The sequence below is a fragment of the Oryctolagus cuniculus genome, chromosome 10 (assembly GCF_964237555.1).
Source record: "Oryctolagus cuniculus chromosome 10, mOryCun1.1, whole genome shotgun sequence".
NCBI classification, from domain to species: domain Eukaryota; kingdom Metazoa; phylum Chordata; class Mammalia; order Lagomorpha; family Leporidae; genus Oryctolagus; species Oryctolagus cuniculus.
The window spans coordinates 98,162,386-98,179,205 of NC_091441.1; the positions used below are offsets into that span (position 1 = coordinate 98,162,386).

General features: G+C 55.5%; 2 protein-coding genes across 17 annotated transcripts in view; both read right to left on the bottom strand.

Moving 5' to 3' along the window:
* Positions 1–1,361: 1,361 nt before the first annotated feature.
* MANF (mesencephalic astrocyte derived neurotrophic factor) lies at positions 1,362–4,499 on the bottom strand. Its single transcript, XM_051852398.2, is given in 5 exon segments — positions 1,362–1,782; positions 2,688–2,829; positions 3,506–3,633; positions 4,258–4,445; positions 4,447–4,499. Coding segments are annotated over 5 exon segments (681 nt in total). The 5' UTR covers positions 4,485–4,499; the 3' UTR covers positions 1,362–1,597.
* An 873-nt stretch (positions 4,500–5,372) lies between these two features.
* The window catches only part of DOCK3 (dedicator of cytokinesis 3), a 506,159-nt gene continuing 494,711 nt past the window's right edge, over positions 5,373–16,820 (bottom strand). For 12 of the 16 annotated variants that reach the window (XM_051852375.2, XM_051852373.2, XM_051852369.2 and 9 more), the window contains 5 exons: positions 15,615–15,733; positions 13,667–13,754; positions 9,877–9,999; positions 9,249–9,331; positions 5,373–8,378 (listed from right to left, as the gene is read on the bottom strand). In XM_051852375.2, the coding sequence (XP_051708335.1) occupies positions 7,869–8,378; positions 9,249–9,331; positions 9,877–9,999; positions 13,667–13,754; positions 15,615–15,733 (923 nt within the window). In that variant the 3' untranslated portion in view covers positions 5,373–7,868. The remainder of the gene's footprint in view (positions 8,379–9,248; positions 9,332–9,876; positions 10,000–13,666; positions 13,755–15,614; positions 15,734–16,820) is intronic. The other 4 variants (XM_051852371.2, XM_051852366.2, XM_008260717.4 and 1 more) reach the window with 2 other exon arrangements.

Below are 16,820 nucleotides of genomic sequence, written 5' to 3' on the forward strand. Positions count from 1 at the left end.
CCGGCAGTCTTCTGCCGGCGCCAGGGTCCGCGCTGCTTGGCACAGGAATGGTAGCTTTCGTCTACGCAGCATCAGTGCCGGCGTCTGGGGCCTTGGCCCCAGTGTTGTTTTCACCCGGTCCTCGGCTGCAGCGATCCCCATCCCCCTCTGCAGTCCCCTGGCTGGGGTCCAGCGTTGACAGCCATGCCAATCCTTGGGCCCTGTACACGTCCCACGCCCAGCTCCCGAGTGTCCTCCGTGTTCAGGTTCACCTGTAGCAGTCCCTGGGAAGACCACGAGGATCACGCACCAGGCACACGCACGCAGGTGAGACCTGGCGGGGTGCAGGCTCAGGAGCAGTTAGACCCGCAACGCAGAACTGCCACACTGGTGCGGGCATCCCGGCACACAGCAGGCTGGGAAGGCCGGGACGGTGCCAGCAGTTGCCACAGCTTGCCGTGCTCCCCTGTGCACCCCCAAGGATAGGACCTTTTCTCCCCAGGCGTTGCGAGGGCAAGGGCGCCCGTGTGCCAGGGCCCATCGGCCGCTTTCGTCCTCCAAGGTCGGCTGCCGGAGCCACTGCCGGACCTGACCCCACTTCGGGCACAGGGAGCACGGGATGGGCAGCGCATCCAGCCCGCTTCTCCTGCTGCAGCCTGGCAGGTCCAAAAGCAAAGATCTTGCTAAGAGGGAGCAGCGGGCTCCCCGGCAGGCTGGAAGATCCCTTACGGGCACACCAACGAGGAGCTGAGCTCAGCTACTCGGGCAGCACCGTGACTGCTTCCTTTCAGCTGGTCTCTGCAGGACAGCGGAGCAGCCAGAGCTCACGGACAACTGGCTTTCCCAAGCGACACCAGAGGGCTGTCAGACAAGCCCGCGGGCCCTCAACTGGATTCCTCTAAACAGGAGAGGCAGCCCTCTGACCGCCTCCTGGGGAAGCTGGCAGGAATCTCGATCAGAGGCGTGGGACTGACACCAGGCCGCACACCACGGCCAAGAACATCTTTTAGAGCTTTCAGTACTGAACGCAGTGAGGGCACCACTGTGGAAAACCACATTCCACAGAGCTTCCTTCTGCCGTGGCCAGTCCCATGGAAGACCCTCCCACGCACCCTCAACTCAGCGCTCCATGCCCAGCAGCCGGGAAGCCTCCTGTTTGGGGACAGTGCATCAGGGCGCAGGGTACCAAGCCCAACCTTCTCCCCAGACTCTGGTTTGAAGCCTTATACCACAGCTGGTTCTAACCCATGTCCTGCCCTGCTACTTCTGGCATAGGTGAGTTGAGGGACAAATGGCAAAATACAAAGCATAATGCATTAAGATCCTTCTCATGCGGCAAAACCCTGTTTCAGTATTCATGTTAATTGTCCAAAGACAGCTGGAACTGTTTTCTCCTTTAATAAAAAAATCCCAGACACATGTTGAAGTCCTAGAGTAAACCAGCAACAGAAGGGAGTAAATCCCCCCAGGGGCACTAGCAGAGCTGGCGTCACGGAAAGCTCCAGGCTTCGCACCTGATGTTGTCAGGAGCCCACTTAAAAAATAAATTACAAAAAGGCGATTTTGGGGAGACAGCTGAGCTGCTTCTCCCCTCTCCGCTGCGGAGGGGTCAGGCCGACTACAAGTCCGTCCGTGCGCTGGCCGCCTTGGGGGCGTATTTAGGCATGAGTTCATTGATCTTGCGGATGTAGTCGGACTTTTCTGCGCAGCCTTTGCACGTCTCCCCCCAGTCGTCCAGGATCTTCTTCAGCTCTTTCACTCGGAGCTTCTTGAGGTCCACTGTGCTCAGGTCGATCTGCTTGTCTGGAGAGAGGAGTGAGAGTGATGGCTGGGTGGGAGCAGCCACAGCCCCCAGTGGTCCCAAGATGCGTCAACCCCTGCATGGCTGAACCACCTCAGAACAATCAGCTCTGCCGGCTGCAGCGAGAAGAGACGCTTCCAGACAAGGCAGTGTTGAAGGGACATGGCTCCCAGCCCTGAGGTGTCACCCTAAAACAGCAACTGCAGGCCGCTGACCGAACGACAGGACTCATTCTCCATAACCACCTGGGGCCAGAGTGACCTGCAGCCAGCTCACCCCATGCTAGGCTCTCTCTGAGACCAGGCATCTGATGCCAATGGGTAAACACAGGCCCCTGGAGAGTCAAGTTCTTAAACAACAAACAAAAAAGTCACAGCCACTGCTGCTGCCTCATCGTGCAGAGGGGGCCTGACGCTGGGAGCACAGGGGCTCTGTGCAGTAAAGAGTGAGTCAGCAGACAGATGCTGTGGGGCTCCTGCGCCTCCTCGAATCGCCCGCTCTTTTCAGAGCCTGCAGCCAGGACAAGCCTGGGAGAGCCAGGTCAGGTCAGAGCCCTCCTGTGACATTCCCGCCATCACTCACAGTGAAAGCTGACGTCCTCGCCGACCTGCAAGGGGCTCTGTGCCCGGCCACCTGGCTGCCTTCACACCACCTAGCCCTTCTGCCTGGGATGTGCTCTGGGAGCCGCCTCTTGGCAAGTCACCCCCTTCTTCAGTTTGCCGAAATGTCCCCTCCTCAGTGTGGCTTATTCTGACCACCACCCACCTCGATGCTGGGTCCTCCCGTGTTTTGCACCGTCTGCCACGCTGCAGGACCCACTCTCAGTGGACTGAGTTCTTCGCCTTCCTCCCCGAGCCCGCCAGCAAGCTGGGAGGGCACACCTTTGGCAGGGCCCGGCCACACTCACCGTACTTGAGCTCGCAGATCTGGCTGTCTTTCTTTTTCAGCTTCTCACAGATCTTCTCCACGGGGATATGGTGGGCCAGGGGCTTCGACACCTCGTTGATGATCTTGGTGGCGGCGTCCTCCGTAGCCCCGATGTAGTAGCACTGCAGCAAGAAAGGACAACAGCTGAGCCATCTCCTCCGAAACACGCTGCCGTCCACAGGTCCTCGCTGCCAGGGCCTCACTTTTTGGTGTCCTGCCTGTACTGGCGGTCAGCTTCAGTCCTTGCAAGCCCTGGTCTCTATGCACGTGCTTGGTCCTAGAGCTGCCATTCACCGATGAACTTAAGAGTTGCCAGGGTTCAAACCTTTAACAGAATGATAGACAAACCAGAGACTTCCAGAGCAACTAACGCTACAAAAGCCCTGCCCTAGGGCTACCTGTCCTCCACGGGGCTCTGGCTGCTCTGGGAGCACCTCACACACTCTGGCTCCCGGGGGCTCACCGGGCTGCTCCCTCAGCCTGCGGTGCCCTTACCTCACCTCAGTGACGCCGCCTCCTCAGAGATCTCTCTGGACCCTTCTGTCTAAGTCCATACCCACCCTCTCCACCAAACACTCTGATCTGTTATCCGACGCCCCACCCACTGTGGTGTTTCTCCCTATACGCCCAGTGCCCAGCACATAGTAAGTGCTTAACAAATCCTAACAGGGCTAGGACATATCACAAGAACAGGTGCTGACCGGTGAGGCGGAGAGGCCAGGCCATGCCTCTGAGCTAGAAGCTGCCTGACAGCTCAGGGGGAACCCGAGCCGGGCCGGCGGGGCGCCAGCTACTCACCAGCCGATTCTCCTTGCCTCTTGCCTCGCGGCAGAACTTCACAAGCTCTTTTTCAATAGTGGCTGGGGAGAAGGTGACATCTCTGTCTTTGAGGTCCTGGTAGAACCTTCCCAGGTAGGAGATACACACTGAAAAAGACAAGTTGGGGAGAGGATGTCAGCCATCACCCAGCTGTCCCCGATCCACTACAATCATGGGAGGTTTCTCCTTCCCTGGCTTTTCTCAGGTGTCCACGCGAGGACAGAAGCCAGCTCCAGGTTGCTCGGGTACCCTGGTACGCCCAGGGCTGACGGGGCACGAGCTTATCACCCTAACGACCACAGAAGCTCCTCCCGACATCTTTCCTTCAGTCCAAAGTGCACAAGTGTCCTTGAGACAGGACTCACTGTGACCTCATAAATGGATCCACGGACGGCGGGAGAGAAACGATCACGGTGGAAACGGCCATTCCCAATGCAACACTGAACCCCGACTCGCGGCCCTCGCACCGCTCCCGGGAGCTTCCGGACAGCGATGAGAAGGGACAAAAACTCCGGCGTGATGTGGCTTTCAGGCCAGGTTCTCGGCACGCTCTACTCTCAATGCTCCCTCAGCGGGCCAGTGTTTTCTAGGCCGGCGTCTGCGGCCCTTCCTCAGGCGGACCCCGCCGGGCCCCGTGGCCGCCGCCCCCGCCCGTCCTGGCCCTGGCCGCTGGGTGGTTTGGCGGTGTCCAGCGCCGCTACCAGGCCAGCGGCGGAGCGCGGCCCCCGCACCTTCGCAGTCTCCCGGCCGCAGCGCCCGGTTGCCCGGCAGCACGCTCAGGGCCAGCGCCACCGCCAGCCCGTGAGTGGCCCACATCCTCCTCTACCGCCGCCGCCGCCGCCGCCGCCGACCGACTGAACCGCACCCGCGCCGCCGCGCCGCCTCCAAGTCCCGGCCGCGCGCCGTAGCTCCCCATTGGCGGGCGGCCCCGGCGCCCTCCCATACGCCGCGTTCCCATTGGTCCACGTGCCACGGAGCCCAGACGGGCGGCTCCACGCTACCCTTCCCCATTGGTTGGTGGCACTTTAGCCCTAGACAGTTGTCGGCCGCTGATTGAACCCGGGCCGCCCGCAGGAAGCGCTGCGGCTGCGACGGAAGTTGCATGCGCCTCCATCTTGGGTAGGGGCAATCGCCTTGGCGGAAGCCGGTTGCCGCGGGATCCAGTGTGGTCCGGATTCCTTGAATCCGCTGGGTTGTCTCGCATTTCCCTTGCCCTAGGGTCCACGCCTTCCCCAAAATACCTGCGGCTCTCTCCGTCCAGGGATCCGACTCGCGGCGCAGGTTAAGAGTCCTGGGGTCAGCAGAGACCCTACAGGGCAGGCGGGGAAACGGGGGAGGCGGCAGGCTAGGCTTGGAAGAGTTTTCTTTTCCTTTTTTTTTACAACAATCACGTGGGCGGGAGACCCAGCCTTTGGAAGAGTAGGCTGAGGCTCAGGTGCTTGCGTGCCTGCCCCGGCTGACCCGAGTGCGCCCTTCCCGGACCTGCGGAGTGGACAGACTGTCGCGCTGCAGAGCCAAGGCCGGCCCAGCCGGGCTGCCCTCGGGACCGCTGAGGTCGGGGGCTTGGCTATCACCCTCGCAAGCCCCGGAAGTGTGCTCTAGGTGGCTGGCTCTCCGCCTCCTGCTTCCCACCTAAGCTCCAGGGCCCTCCTGCGTGGGTCCCGTGGTCAGCGGACAAGCATTGGCGGATGTTTCATCCGGGACTGCCTGCCGAGGCAGACCACGGGAAGGGCTGGCTCAGTGCGGCAGGGACCTGTCCGTGGTGACTAAAAAGGGCTTGGAGCCCGGCGGCAGGGGCTGAGAGAGACCTGCGCTGCTCCCGTTCAGTGAATTCAGTGGATCGGTATCAGGTATTCATCTTTAATTCACATCACAGCAGTCAGGGCAGGGAGGGGGAGAAATCAAGTGGCAGATATTTACATCTAAAATTCACATTACTTACTTGCTGGGTTTATAACATGCTACCACAATATATACAGTAAAATACCTTTTGGGACACTGGTACAAATTTTTTCCTTTTAACTTTGCTTTTCTGGTACAGGTAGGATCATTTGTAAGTCACTTTTTCTTTAAACATGAGTACATAAAAGAAATGGTTAGAAGTCTTCTTGTTTTAAATAAGCACAGAATGCCAGAGATTAAAAACACATTTATAGGGCTGAATACCAATTGGACATCACACTCTATACATTTTTTGCTCAAATTCCTGTACAAATACACAGCATTCAAATAGGTATTTACAAATAAGCTTTAAAGAATGAGAACCAGTGTTTCACAATCTTAAAGGATTCGCATTTCTGGCCTCACTTCCCCTCAGCCTGGCAGGTCCTCCCAGCGGGAGGAGTTCGGAATGTGTCCATGTCATCCAGTTAGGGAAAATGGAGAGGGGAAACACAGACCTGTCTAACTTTACATAAAGCGAAGCCAATGAACCCACACCCCCCTTCTACCTTCAGTGCCAAAAAGTGGAGAAGACAGATGACTGAGGTGATGCCTGCCTTACCCAGGGTTGGAGGTTCGGAAGGGCCTTAGAATCACAGATGCTCTCTTACCTAAGAATCCAGCCCGGGGCTGGCCCCCGACTCTTTAACACTTGTCAACACTTGGTGGTCCGGAGACTGAAGCTTGCAAGTGATTCTTGGCTAGACTCAGGCCTGCCCTTCAAACGAGGGGCTGCCACAACTGACCTACACCCTCGGCAGCCTTCTGGCCCATGCTGCCTGGAAGGACCCGATGGTATCAGAAAGGATTCACGCTGAGGACACAGCTGGCCTGCAGGTTGCTTGCTATCCTTTCTGTTAAATAAGTCATTGTTTGTTTACAAGAGAAAAACACCCTGACCGTAGCCTTTTCTGTTTGGAAAGAAGAGATGTGGAGAAGGGCTAAAGGGCTAGGGCCCAGGGCCAGCCACCGAGGTCAGGCAGGCCAGTAGAGGAACGGGGGGGGCGACAAGAAGGCAGCCTTGTGACCATCAGAGTTGTAACCATCACTCATGTGAACTCAGGCAAGTGAAAGAAAAAATGTTCAAAGACAGTTTTTTATAAGTAATTTAGAAGCACCCTGGTAAAACACCACTATAACCCACCCCACCCTATAAAGCATTTCCTATAAAGACACCACTGCGCTCTGCCCAGTAGACTGGGGAGGCTGGAGAAACTACCTCTGCCCACCCCGAACCCTGAGTGGCAGTCCCCACGGGCCTGGAGTAGGGTGCTGTACTTGGCCACTTGGGAGATGATGATTCTACCTGCATGGCTCTCTGCTTCCCAAAGAAGAAAGTTTCCTCACACTCTTGCTGAACCTGATCACACATCCTCAGGGCCTGGAAGCCTGGCTGGGCAGCCAACCCCATGGCTCGGAGGTAGTGCTGAAAATCCCTGATTCAGGAGCTTACGGCAGGCATTCTGGCCACTTCTGAAAGCTCAGAGGATTTCCGGCCCCTGCCACGCGCAGCCTCACTCTCGCACCAGCTCTCTAGCACATGGGAAAGGGCTCAGCTTCCCGTAGGAGGGAGGTGTCAGGCTAGCCCCCGGCTCTGCACCTCCACTCAAGCCCCAGAGTGGAAAACCACCCTTGCAGATCCATTTCCCACAGGGTCTTGGGGCAAGAAGTCTATCAAGAGTGGGAGATAGCAAACAGTCAGAAAAAAAGTGATGGCGAGCACATTTCCAGTGGAGTAGCAGACAGGGCTGGCCTGTGGAAGCCTGGCAGTGTGTCCTAGGCGTGCAGCCAGACCAGTCACACGCCTGGGCTGGCAGGCTGGCCAGCCGGCTCCTCAGCTGCACACTCCTGGATGGCAGAGTGGACAGCTGAGTAGGCATTTGTGCAAAACAGCTTGTGGCCCCTTTGTCCACCCATGACATAGCCCATGTGGTCTCTGCAATCCCTGAATGCAACCATGAACTTTTTCTGTCCACATGGCAAAGGAAGAGGTTCCTAGTGCAATTTCCATTTTTCTGTGCATCTCTACCCTGGAAGGAGGGCCTGGGCTCCTGCTCCTGGGCCCTGCGACGCTGCAAAGCAATTCTGTCTGTGCAATATCTCCACGTAGTTCCACGTGGCCTGGAACTGCAGGAGGAGGAAAGCATCTACTGCATAAAGGAAAGGAAAACCATAGAAATGGAAACGTAAAAAGTTAAATAAAAAGAGAAGCCACAACCCTTCATGCTGCTGCGGCCTCTGTACATGGCAACACAGGAGTTCACGGCAGTAGAACGGAGACTTGGGTGGTTCTCTCCTGAGTGCCAAGCCGCTCTGGCTCCCTGGGGGTACTTGCTTTTCAGACCTGGAGTGGTTGGGCAAGCTGCTCACTGAAGACGGTGTCCCAGCCGCCTCCCTGCCCTTACTGTTCCCCTCGGCCATGTTCCCAGGCCATGCGGGCCTGTTCCTCCTTGGCGCTCCCAGGAGGCAGTGAGGCCTTGCGGTGCAGGCCCCGAGGTCTCTCGGCCTCATCACGCAGCAGGACGCCCTCATCGTGCTCCAGGGCTGGCAGGCGGGGGTGGTAGGGCTTGGGCGGCAGCGCAGGCGGGTCCATGGGATCCTGAGGGATGACGCACCCTGGGGCTGAGTGGCTTCGGCATGGCTGCGCCTTGATGGAATCCAGGACAGCAGACTCGGAGAGGCTGTAGTGGACAGGGAGGTAGGGTGGCTCAAGGTCTTCATCACCGTTCCAGGCCTGGCTCGGCATGGAGTCCATGGTGTCCGTGCGGGGTGGGGCCTCTGAGGAGTGCCCAAAGTTACTCTCGCTTAAGGAGGATACGCCGCTGCTGGCACTGCCGGACAGGGTAGAGTTGCTGCCGTCCAGGCCCGACTGGGGGCTTGTTGGGGAGGCTGGGATAGGATGGAGAGGAGACTGCGAAGGAAAGGGTGGGCGTGTTAGAATCCCTCTCTCCAGGTGGGCTGTCTGGCCCACCACTTGAACTCCAAGAGTACTTACTAACTGACTGACACGCAACAACTGCCCATTCTTGTTGCTTCAGCAGCCACCTCCCAGATCTTCCCCTACCCTCAGGCAAACCAATGGGGCCCGATTCATTTGCATTTCTGTGGGCCAAAAAATGGCCCTCGTCTCTCTGCTGGACATTGGTGTCCCCTGGAGCTAGATCCCACGCTGCTCCCTGTGTCTGGGATACTGACAGAGAGCTGGTCCATGAGGCCATTTGGGGAGGGTAGAGAGAACCCGAATGAGCAGTGGGCCAGATGAGTGTGTTCTGCTGCTAAAATCTATGAGGCTCTTTTTTCCATTTAGCAGAAAAATTTTAAGAAAAGTTAACAGCAGGATTTATATTATACTCTCAGGAGCATGCTCTAAGGTTTTCATAAAACTTTGGCATCTGAAGCGTCTTGCTTTTACTGGACTCTAGTTTAAAATGCTCTGTGACCCACCTAGTAACAGTTTATTTAGCCATTGGACTATGATGTATTGGCGGCTTGTGGTGTGGGCAGAGAGCCCCCAGGTTTTTCAGTGCTCACGGCCCCCACTTGGTACCATGTGTGGGCAACTGCAGGGCCCTCTGTTCTCCCTGCTCTCCTCACATTTGCTGTGGGACACACTGGTCACCTGCAGCTCAAGTGCGGCCCTGGCTTCCCCCAGCTTCTGCCAGGCTGGGTTCTCAGGGACAGATGCAGGACAGGGCTCAGGTCCCTCTGCAGACCCCAGGGGTGATTCACGGAGAGATGACTCATCTCACAGTCTGCTGGGGCTGTCACGTCAGTACATTACCTTGCGCAGGGTCCGGGCGGGGAGGGCTGGAGGAGTATCACCCAGGGGGTGGTGGAAGGCGTCAAAGTGTAGGGAGTAATGACCTGCAAAAGGAACAGAAACAAAGCCTCACTGGGTCCTGTCCAGGTACATGCCAGCACCATCTCGCTGGGTCAACTAAGCAGGCATGGCAAGAGTCCCCTGGGGACCCATCAGCACAGAAGGCCATGGAATAACCTCTTTACATTGATGTTCTCCAAAACACAGGCTGCAGGGGTAAAAGAGACTCACTCCACGGCAGGAGGTCAGGGAGGTCGAGTGCTTCAGAGCCCATGGTGTGACAAGTCACAGGCAGCAGCCCCGCTAGCCCATTACTGGGCGATGACAAGCTGGTGAGCCACATGCCTGGTAGTCAGTTCTGTTGTCTTCAGCCTCCCTGACTGGGAAGGCCTTACTGAGCTAACCTGCTGTACTCAGCTCACTGACCCCAGGGCCCAGCAGGCTCCTTCGTGTGGTGGAAGACATTTCTTCCCTGGCTGAGTCGGCCCAGAGAGTGGCTCATCTTCTCAGCCTGGGCGGCTGTTGCTCTGGCCTTTGAGCAGCGTCTGAGCCACAGACTATTTGGGGGACCCGCTGGAGGTCTTCTTACCATGCAGCAGGCTTCGGGGAGGCACTGAGGGGGCCAGGATGTGCCCCATGTGGGCAGACAGGAAGGGTTGGGCCTCTCGGGCTCCGCTATCCAGGCTCCAGCTGCTGGGGGCTGCTGGCACCGCTGAAGGGTGGAAAGAGATGGCATGAAGGGAGATTACTTCTTAAGTGACCCTCTGGGAGAAGACTGTCCTACAGTCTGTGGCTGTTCCAGTTATGTTTAAACAGCACACATAGGAATGGCATGGCAGCTCCTAGAGCTCAAAATACTGGCCAAGCAAGGCACTGTGGCCAAGAGGGGTGTGGCCAGCTACTGAACTGGCTTCCGAGGATGGCAAGAGTGAGATCAGTGAGCTGCCGTCTGAAGAGAATTCAGGATGAGACAAGCAGAAGTGTGGCAAGGGGTGAGCATCTATAGCCTGGGATTTGCCAGGAGAAGAGGAAACAGAAGAGGAGAGTAGAACAGGCTGGGGCGGAGAGAATGCAGAGAGTGCCCAGGCCACAGAACCTGCCCAAGGTGGAGTCAGGGCTCCCATGCTGGCCAGGCCCAGTGGGAAAAGCAATGGAGCAGGATGGGTAGGAGGCAAAGACTGCCTCCTCTCAGAGCTTCTAAGAGCACGATAAGGAAGTGGACATCAGCTTTCCCCAAAATTGGCCTCACAAAGGGCCTGGCATGAAAATCCAACCTTTGCCCCATCCCTGGTGCTCCTGTGCTCACTGGCTGGGTTTGGGATGCTCAGGTGGTTTCTCTAGGCAAGGGGCAGATACTCAGTGTACCTGCTGAAGGATAAAGCCCAGGAATTATAGTCAGGTCCAGCTGGACTCACTGCTTCCTGAGGGGAGGGAGGCCCATGGAGCCCATGGGACTTTGGGGCATCTAGAGAGGGCCAGTTACTGGCCCCTTGGGCCATCAGTTCCAGGAAGTACAAGAGTGTCCTATGCTAAGGAAGGAGCCCAGTGCCAAAATACTGGCCCCCAGCCACATTTGAGGTGAGAGATTTGGTGGAGAGGAGAGGAGCAATGGCTGGACCCTGGGGTGCCACCATTGTGAGTTCTCTTGGCTGACTCCTCTGGAGGACAAACACCAGTGAGAAGAAATATGCCCTTTCTCTGAGGGAGCTAGGAAAGCCCAGTGTCCCTTTTGGGCTTATAAGCAGCAAGACAGAAATGCACAACCCAGGTGGCCAGCGACCAGCGGTAGCAAAAGTGAGCCTGTGGCACTTGGAGCTTGGGTTCCTTCTGGCAAAGCCAATGTGTTGGGCGGGGTGGGGGGTGGGTGGGTTTGCGGAATTCCAGTCCCTAATGGAAGCTGGAAGGGAAGGAGCTAGAGTCTTCCCTTTGAAGAGGATATGGCTAAGAGGAGCTAGGCCTCATGGCAATCCAAAGAAAAGGTGGTGATGTCCATCCTCTTCCTCTTCACTGCTGAGTAACTGGTGTGGGCTTGCAGCGAACAGAGTGAAGCTCCACTGCCTACACAGCCTCAGTTCTGAGGAAGACGCTCAGCCCCACGGTGTGGCTGCTGGCTGCTGGCAGGAAGGAGGAGTGGTAGCAACCGGGCAATGGGCAGGCACTCAGCTGTACTGCAGGGAGTAAAGAATTCTCAATCTGATGGGCATCAGGTTGATTCCACCAGACAGCCTCGCCTCCTCACAGAGCCTGGGAATAGGCCTGGCTTCACCCCATCTAAGATACAGCAGGGACTTCCTGGTTCTCAGCACTAATGCTCACTCTTCCCCCAAAAGAAAAGCACCTTCTCCATAAAAAGCCACCAATTCTTACAGAATAGAAGCTTGGAAGTGAGTCCGATCGGTTTCCCCAGGGGGTTCAACAGCCCAAGGTCTCAGATGCACCCCTAGCCCCTGGAATTGTGGGGCTACCAATAGTTACCCACAGCGGCCCTATGGAAGGCCATGGGGGAAGAAAGATGGCAAGGCTGTAATGGCTAACAAAAGGGTGCCTGTCTAAGCCACTCCATCTGAGCCAGAAACCATGAAGCTTGCCTTTAGTGTGGTATCTGTGAGCAGTACATTCAGCAAACCTCCATCATATAGCACAAGTGCCATTAGCTAGTGGAAGAGCTGCAATGGAATGGCTTGTCCCAGAAGAGGGGCAGTCCCCATGTCCTGTCACCTCTCTCTTGTTACTAAGTGATCAGCTCCAGCCAGCCTGAGGACAACTTGCCTGATCTGAGGGTCACAGCCTGACAGAAAAAGGTACCTACAAGTGAGAGGTAGAGTGCTCAGGAGACTCAGGACCCTGGCTGACTCAGCAATGGTGACAAGCATGCACAGTTCCTGCCCTGGGGGATCCAGGAGGAGCCTTGGGAAGTTACCACTCTGAACTGGGTGTTGCCACTGCACAAATGTTTAATTTGCTGCCCATGAAGTGCTAGCCTTGTGTTGTGTTTGCCTTAGGCTCAGCCTCTGTTCTGAGACAACCCTTCTTTCCTCCCATGCCTGAAAGGTGGGCATGTCAAGCTTGTTGCTGCAGCCTGGCCCTGAAGCACTCCTTCGTTGGGCTGGTGAGGCATCCTGGTCTGGCCACCAATACCCCTTTCAGCTCTGAGGCTGTCTGGGCTCTTGGATAGTTCTGAGATTGGTCTGCATCTCAGGTGAAGATAAGCCAGGTACATTCTGGTCTTCAAAGCTAAAAAGGCACTTTGTTTTGGGTCATGGGTACAAATATCCAAGAAGCCATACTGTTCATTAATGCAGCCTTGAAGCCAGGAAGCTGTCTTCAGCCAAAGTCTGTGGGCCCTTTGTGGCCGGGTACCTGATGCCATTGCCTGCTAGGCAGAAAGGTTGTGGACCTAGTGTTTGGTTTCTTTGAGGTATATCTTCCATGATGAGCAAATGAGGGACAATGACAGCGGGGACAGCAGACAGCATTTGGTGAGCAGGTATAGTGACATGATGATAATTTTGGAGGGACAGCAGGCTGTATAGATGGGAATTAAAAGTACCCTAAACACCAGCAGAAATGGGAGAACACAGAGGGAGAGGGGCTGATTTGGGGCCAGGTTCTGAGTGGTAGGAAGGCTCAGCACTGTTACCTATTAGCACTGTTACCTATTACTCTCAGGCCTGTGTGTCTGGGGCTTCAGGCCACAGTCACAATGGTCTGAGTCTGGTTCTTCCATCACCTTGTAGGAGTGTAACATGGTAAAACACCACTGTTTAACAGTCAGTTTTAAAGAGGACTGCTCAGTCTCATAGTATGACTCATGGCCTTGCAGTGTAGAAAAAGAACTTGCAACAGGAGGATTGGGGCCCTCTGGGACACCCATGGTTTCACCAAGAGAAGCCTGTCTTCGGGAAATCCACTTTGCTATGGTGTGTTCTTCCCATTGTTTTTGGGGTTTATCTGGCCACATGTCTATTCTGAGCTCCAAGAAGAGGTCCCTGCGGGCCCAGGTTGAAAGGGACCAAAGGGGTCACAGGACCTTATGAATTCTGGAGCAAATGGGAGGAGCTTATAAGGGAGTGGTTGCCTAGTTTGCATATAGCAGCCTAAGTTTCCCTAAATTTGGGTTCAGTATAGGTGGCACTGGGGTCTCTCAGAGGCTGAGTGCCCTGGAAAGGGAGACACAGAGACACACTTAACAGGATCCAAATCTTAGCACCATGCCAGATGTGGGTTAGACAGTAAGTGCAGGAATTGGTCAGGACGCTGGACAAACAGACCTGAGAGTTGGTGTGTGGCTCAGTCCTGGCCATCTGTGCTCGAGAACAAGTCAGACATGTAGGATAGGGATAATTGTGGGGAGGCCATCTGGAGAAGGGTAACCATACCTTTTTCAGCCACAGACAGATTAGGATCACTGCAGGGTTTGCAGGCTCCAACCACTTGCTGGAACAGAGCCCGCTGGAAATTTGGTGGCTGAGGGAAAGAGAAAACCATCAGAGCATGGCAACAACCTATGACACCTTGGGAGGCAGTGTTATGGGCCCAGGAGCCAGGACATGTCAAGATCATACTGGGGGTGGGGGAGTTGGCACGTGCACCTCTGGTATCCCATATGGATATTGGTTTGATTCCTGGCTGTTCCAATTCCCATCCAGCTCCCTGCTATTGTGCCTGGGAAAGCAGCAGAAGATGACCCAGATACTTGGGCCCCTACATCCATGTGGGAGACCCGAAGAAGCTCCTGGCTCCTAGCTTCAGATCAGCCCAGCTCCGGCCATTGTGGTCATTTGGAGAGTGAACCAGCAGATGCGAGATCTCTGTCTCTCCCTCTCTGTAACTCTACCTTTCAAATGAATAAATTTTTTAAAAAGTGAAAAAAAAAAATGGGGAGCTCAAAGCAGTGGCACAGCTTGTGCTTGAGAATTTCACAGCCCTAAGTATGACCACCTGGAGTGTCTAGAGGATTTAGAGAGGGGTAGGCTTCTGGTGCAGCAGTTGGGATGCTGCCTCTCACACTGGAATGCCTGGATTTGAGTGTGGGGTCTGCTTCTGATTCCAGCTTCCTGCTAATGTGTAGCCTGGAGGCATTAGGTGATGGTTCAAATACTTAGAATCCTGCTACCCATAAGAGAGAGACCAGACTGAATTCTGGGCTCCCAGCTTAGCCTACCCAAGCCCCAGCTATGCAGGCATTTGGGGAGTGAACCAGATGATTGAAGATCTCTCTTTCTGTCTTGGTCTGCCTTTCAAATAAAAGTAAATAAACACATAAAAATTAGAACAAAACCCAAAGAACTTAGGGTCCTCCTTCCCCCACAAGCACAGGCGGTATTACTCTCCAAGAGAGGTCCAACACAGGCCTGTGGTAGCACTGGGGGTAGAGCAAAGGGCAGTATCCAAGCATAGTCACAGACAGAACCTACTTTTTGATAGGCAGCTGCCAAGGAGACCTCTCTGGGGCCAGGTATTTCCCACTTGCAGGTGACTTTTGTGGACTTTGATGGGAGGGCAGGGAAGATTCTACAGGGGAGGGAGTTAATTCCTGTGGTTTCCTGGTCCAGGTGTCCAGGCCGGGTATTTGGAGAGCAGCTCTAGCACAGTGTCTCAGGCAGATGGACGAAAGATGCGGAGCTCGCCCCACTGAGGGTGTCTTGCACATACACAAGGAAGGACTTCCTCGAGACCATGTTCACCACTGCCTTCTCGGGACAGGTTGCAAAGAACCAATATCCTCTTCTAGATTTTTTTTTTTTGACAGGCAGAGTTAGACAGTGAGAGAGAGAGAGAGAGAGAAAGGTCTTCCTTTTCCGTTGGTTCACCCCCTAAATGTCTGCTACAGCTGGCGCGCTGCACTGATCCGAAGCCAGGAGCCAGGTGCTTCCTCCTGTCTCCCATGTGGGTACAGGGCCCAAGCACTTGGGCCATCCTCCACTACCTTCCTGGGCCACAGCAGAGAGCTGGCCTGGAAGAGGAGCAACCAGGATAGAACCGGCGCCTGAACCGGGACTAGAACCTGGTGTGCCAGTGCCGCAGGCAGAGGATTAGCCCAGTGAGCCACGGTACTGGCCCTCTTCTAGAGTTTTTACAGGAGAGGAATCCAGGAAGCTGCCAGAAGAAGACAGTCACACAAGCCATGCTGGTTCTAACCCTGCTGCCATTCTACCCACACCTGAACTGTGTCTCAACTGCTGGTCCTTAGCTTCACCACATCCCTCATCCAGTCCAGCAGCCTTCTGAGGGATCTTGGGGCAGAAGCAAGGAGACTTGTAGAACAATGCAGAAGACCCAGCAAATGAAACAAGGGCAGCCCAAGCCAACACACTTGTCTACTACCTGTCCATTCTCCAGGAGAGCTGCTGGGTACATGGCACTGCTTGGGCGGTCCCGGTGTGTGGGCAACAGCAACATCATCTCCCGGGTGTGGCGGTACTTATCTGGCAGAGAGGGAGAGCCTGTAACCAAGTGAGAACAATCACGCACAGATGACAAGCCACAGATGGAAGGCCCAGCAACTGGGGAACCAGGGTACACGTCCTTTGCAGTTGGGATGAGGATGAGCTCAGCAAGCACAGGGGGAATGAAGCAGAGCCCGGTGGTTCAATGATGGTGGGGGCTGCATCTGCTGTCCAGCTGAGGCAGACACTGCAGGCTGGGGTGACGCAGACTCACTGGCAGAGCTCCCCACCATGCTCAGAGGCAAGGGTAAGGAGAGTTGAGGACTTGAGCAGAGTGGCAGGGGCCCCTGTACCCAGTGCTCTCAGGGGATGGGTGTGACCTGGATGCTGGGCTCCCTCATGGATCCAAGGCATGGATACAGTCCAGCTTGCAATGGAGCCACCACATAGAGACAGAGACAGGCAGGTAACACAACCACACAGACTTTTCTCAACATACTGTGTCTCTGCACACTTACCTTCTCCCAAAGCCAGTGGCCCTGTTTTCAGCTGGCCCCTGACCACCTTTTTCCAGAGGCTTCTTCCCAGATTCTAGGCCCCCAGCACTGGCCTCTGCCTTGCTGCCATTTCTACTGTAGCCTGAGAGGCAGGCTGGTTGGGAACCCAGCGTCCTGCACACAGGATATCAGGACCACTCTGAGACTTGCCCTTTCAGTGAAGTCAGGGGTCACAGAACTAAACTGGAAGTTTTGGGGCTTTAACTCAATACAGACTCTTGAGTTGACTTGGTCCATGTTCTCCTGTGCCGTCTCAGCAGTGATACCCCATGTTCTAAGGGGATGAGATGGAAGCTGGATCACACCATATCTGGTGTGAGCCAGTCCCCACAGATTCGTGATGCAACTGCGGATCCAGGAACTCATAAACCCTTGGTTTTCCAGAAGACGTTCCACACACACAGTAAGAATAACCTGCTGGTTTTCCTGGGGGGTGGGGAATTTAGGAGGCCTTCAAAATAAATGTTCTTCCTTTTATCAGACTCCTGTATATACATGAGAAACCACTGGGGCAGCACACCCCTCACTGGAGGGTTACCAGGACCCCAGTGCCTCTGGCTGGCTCAAGTGGTTGAAATCTCTCTGTG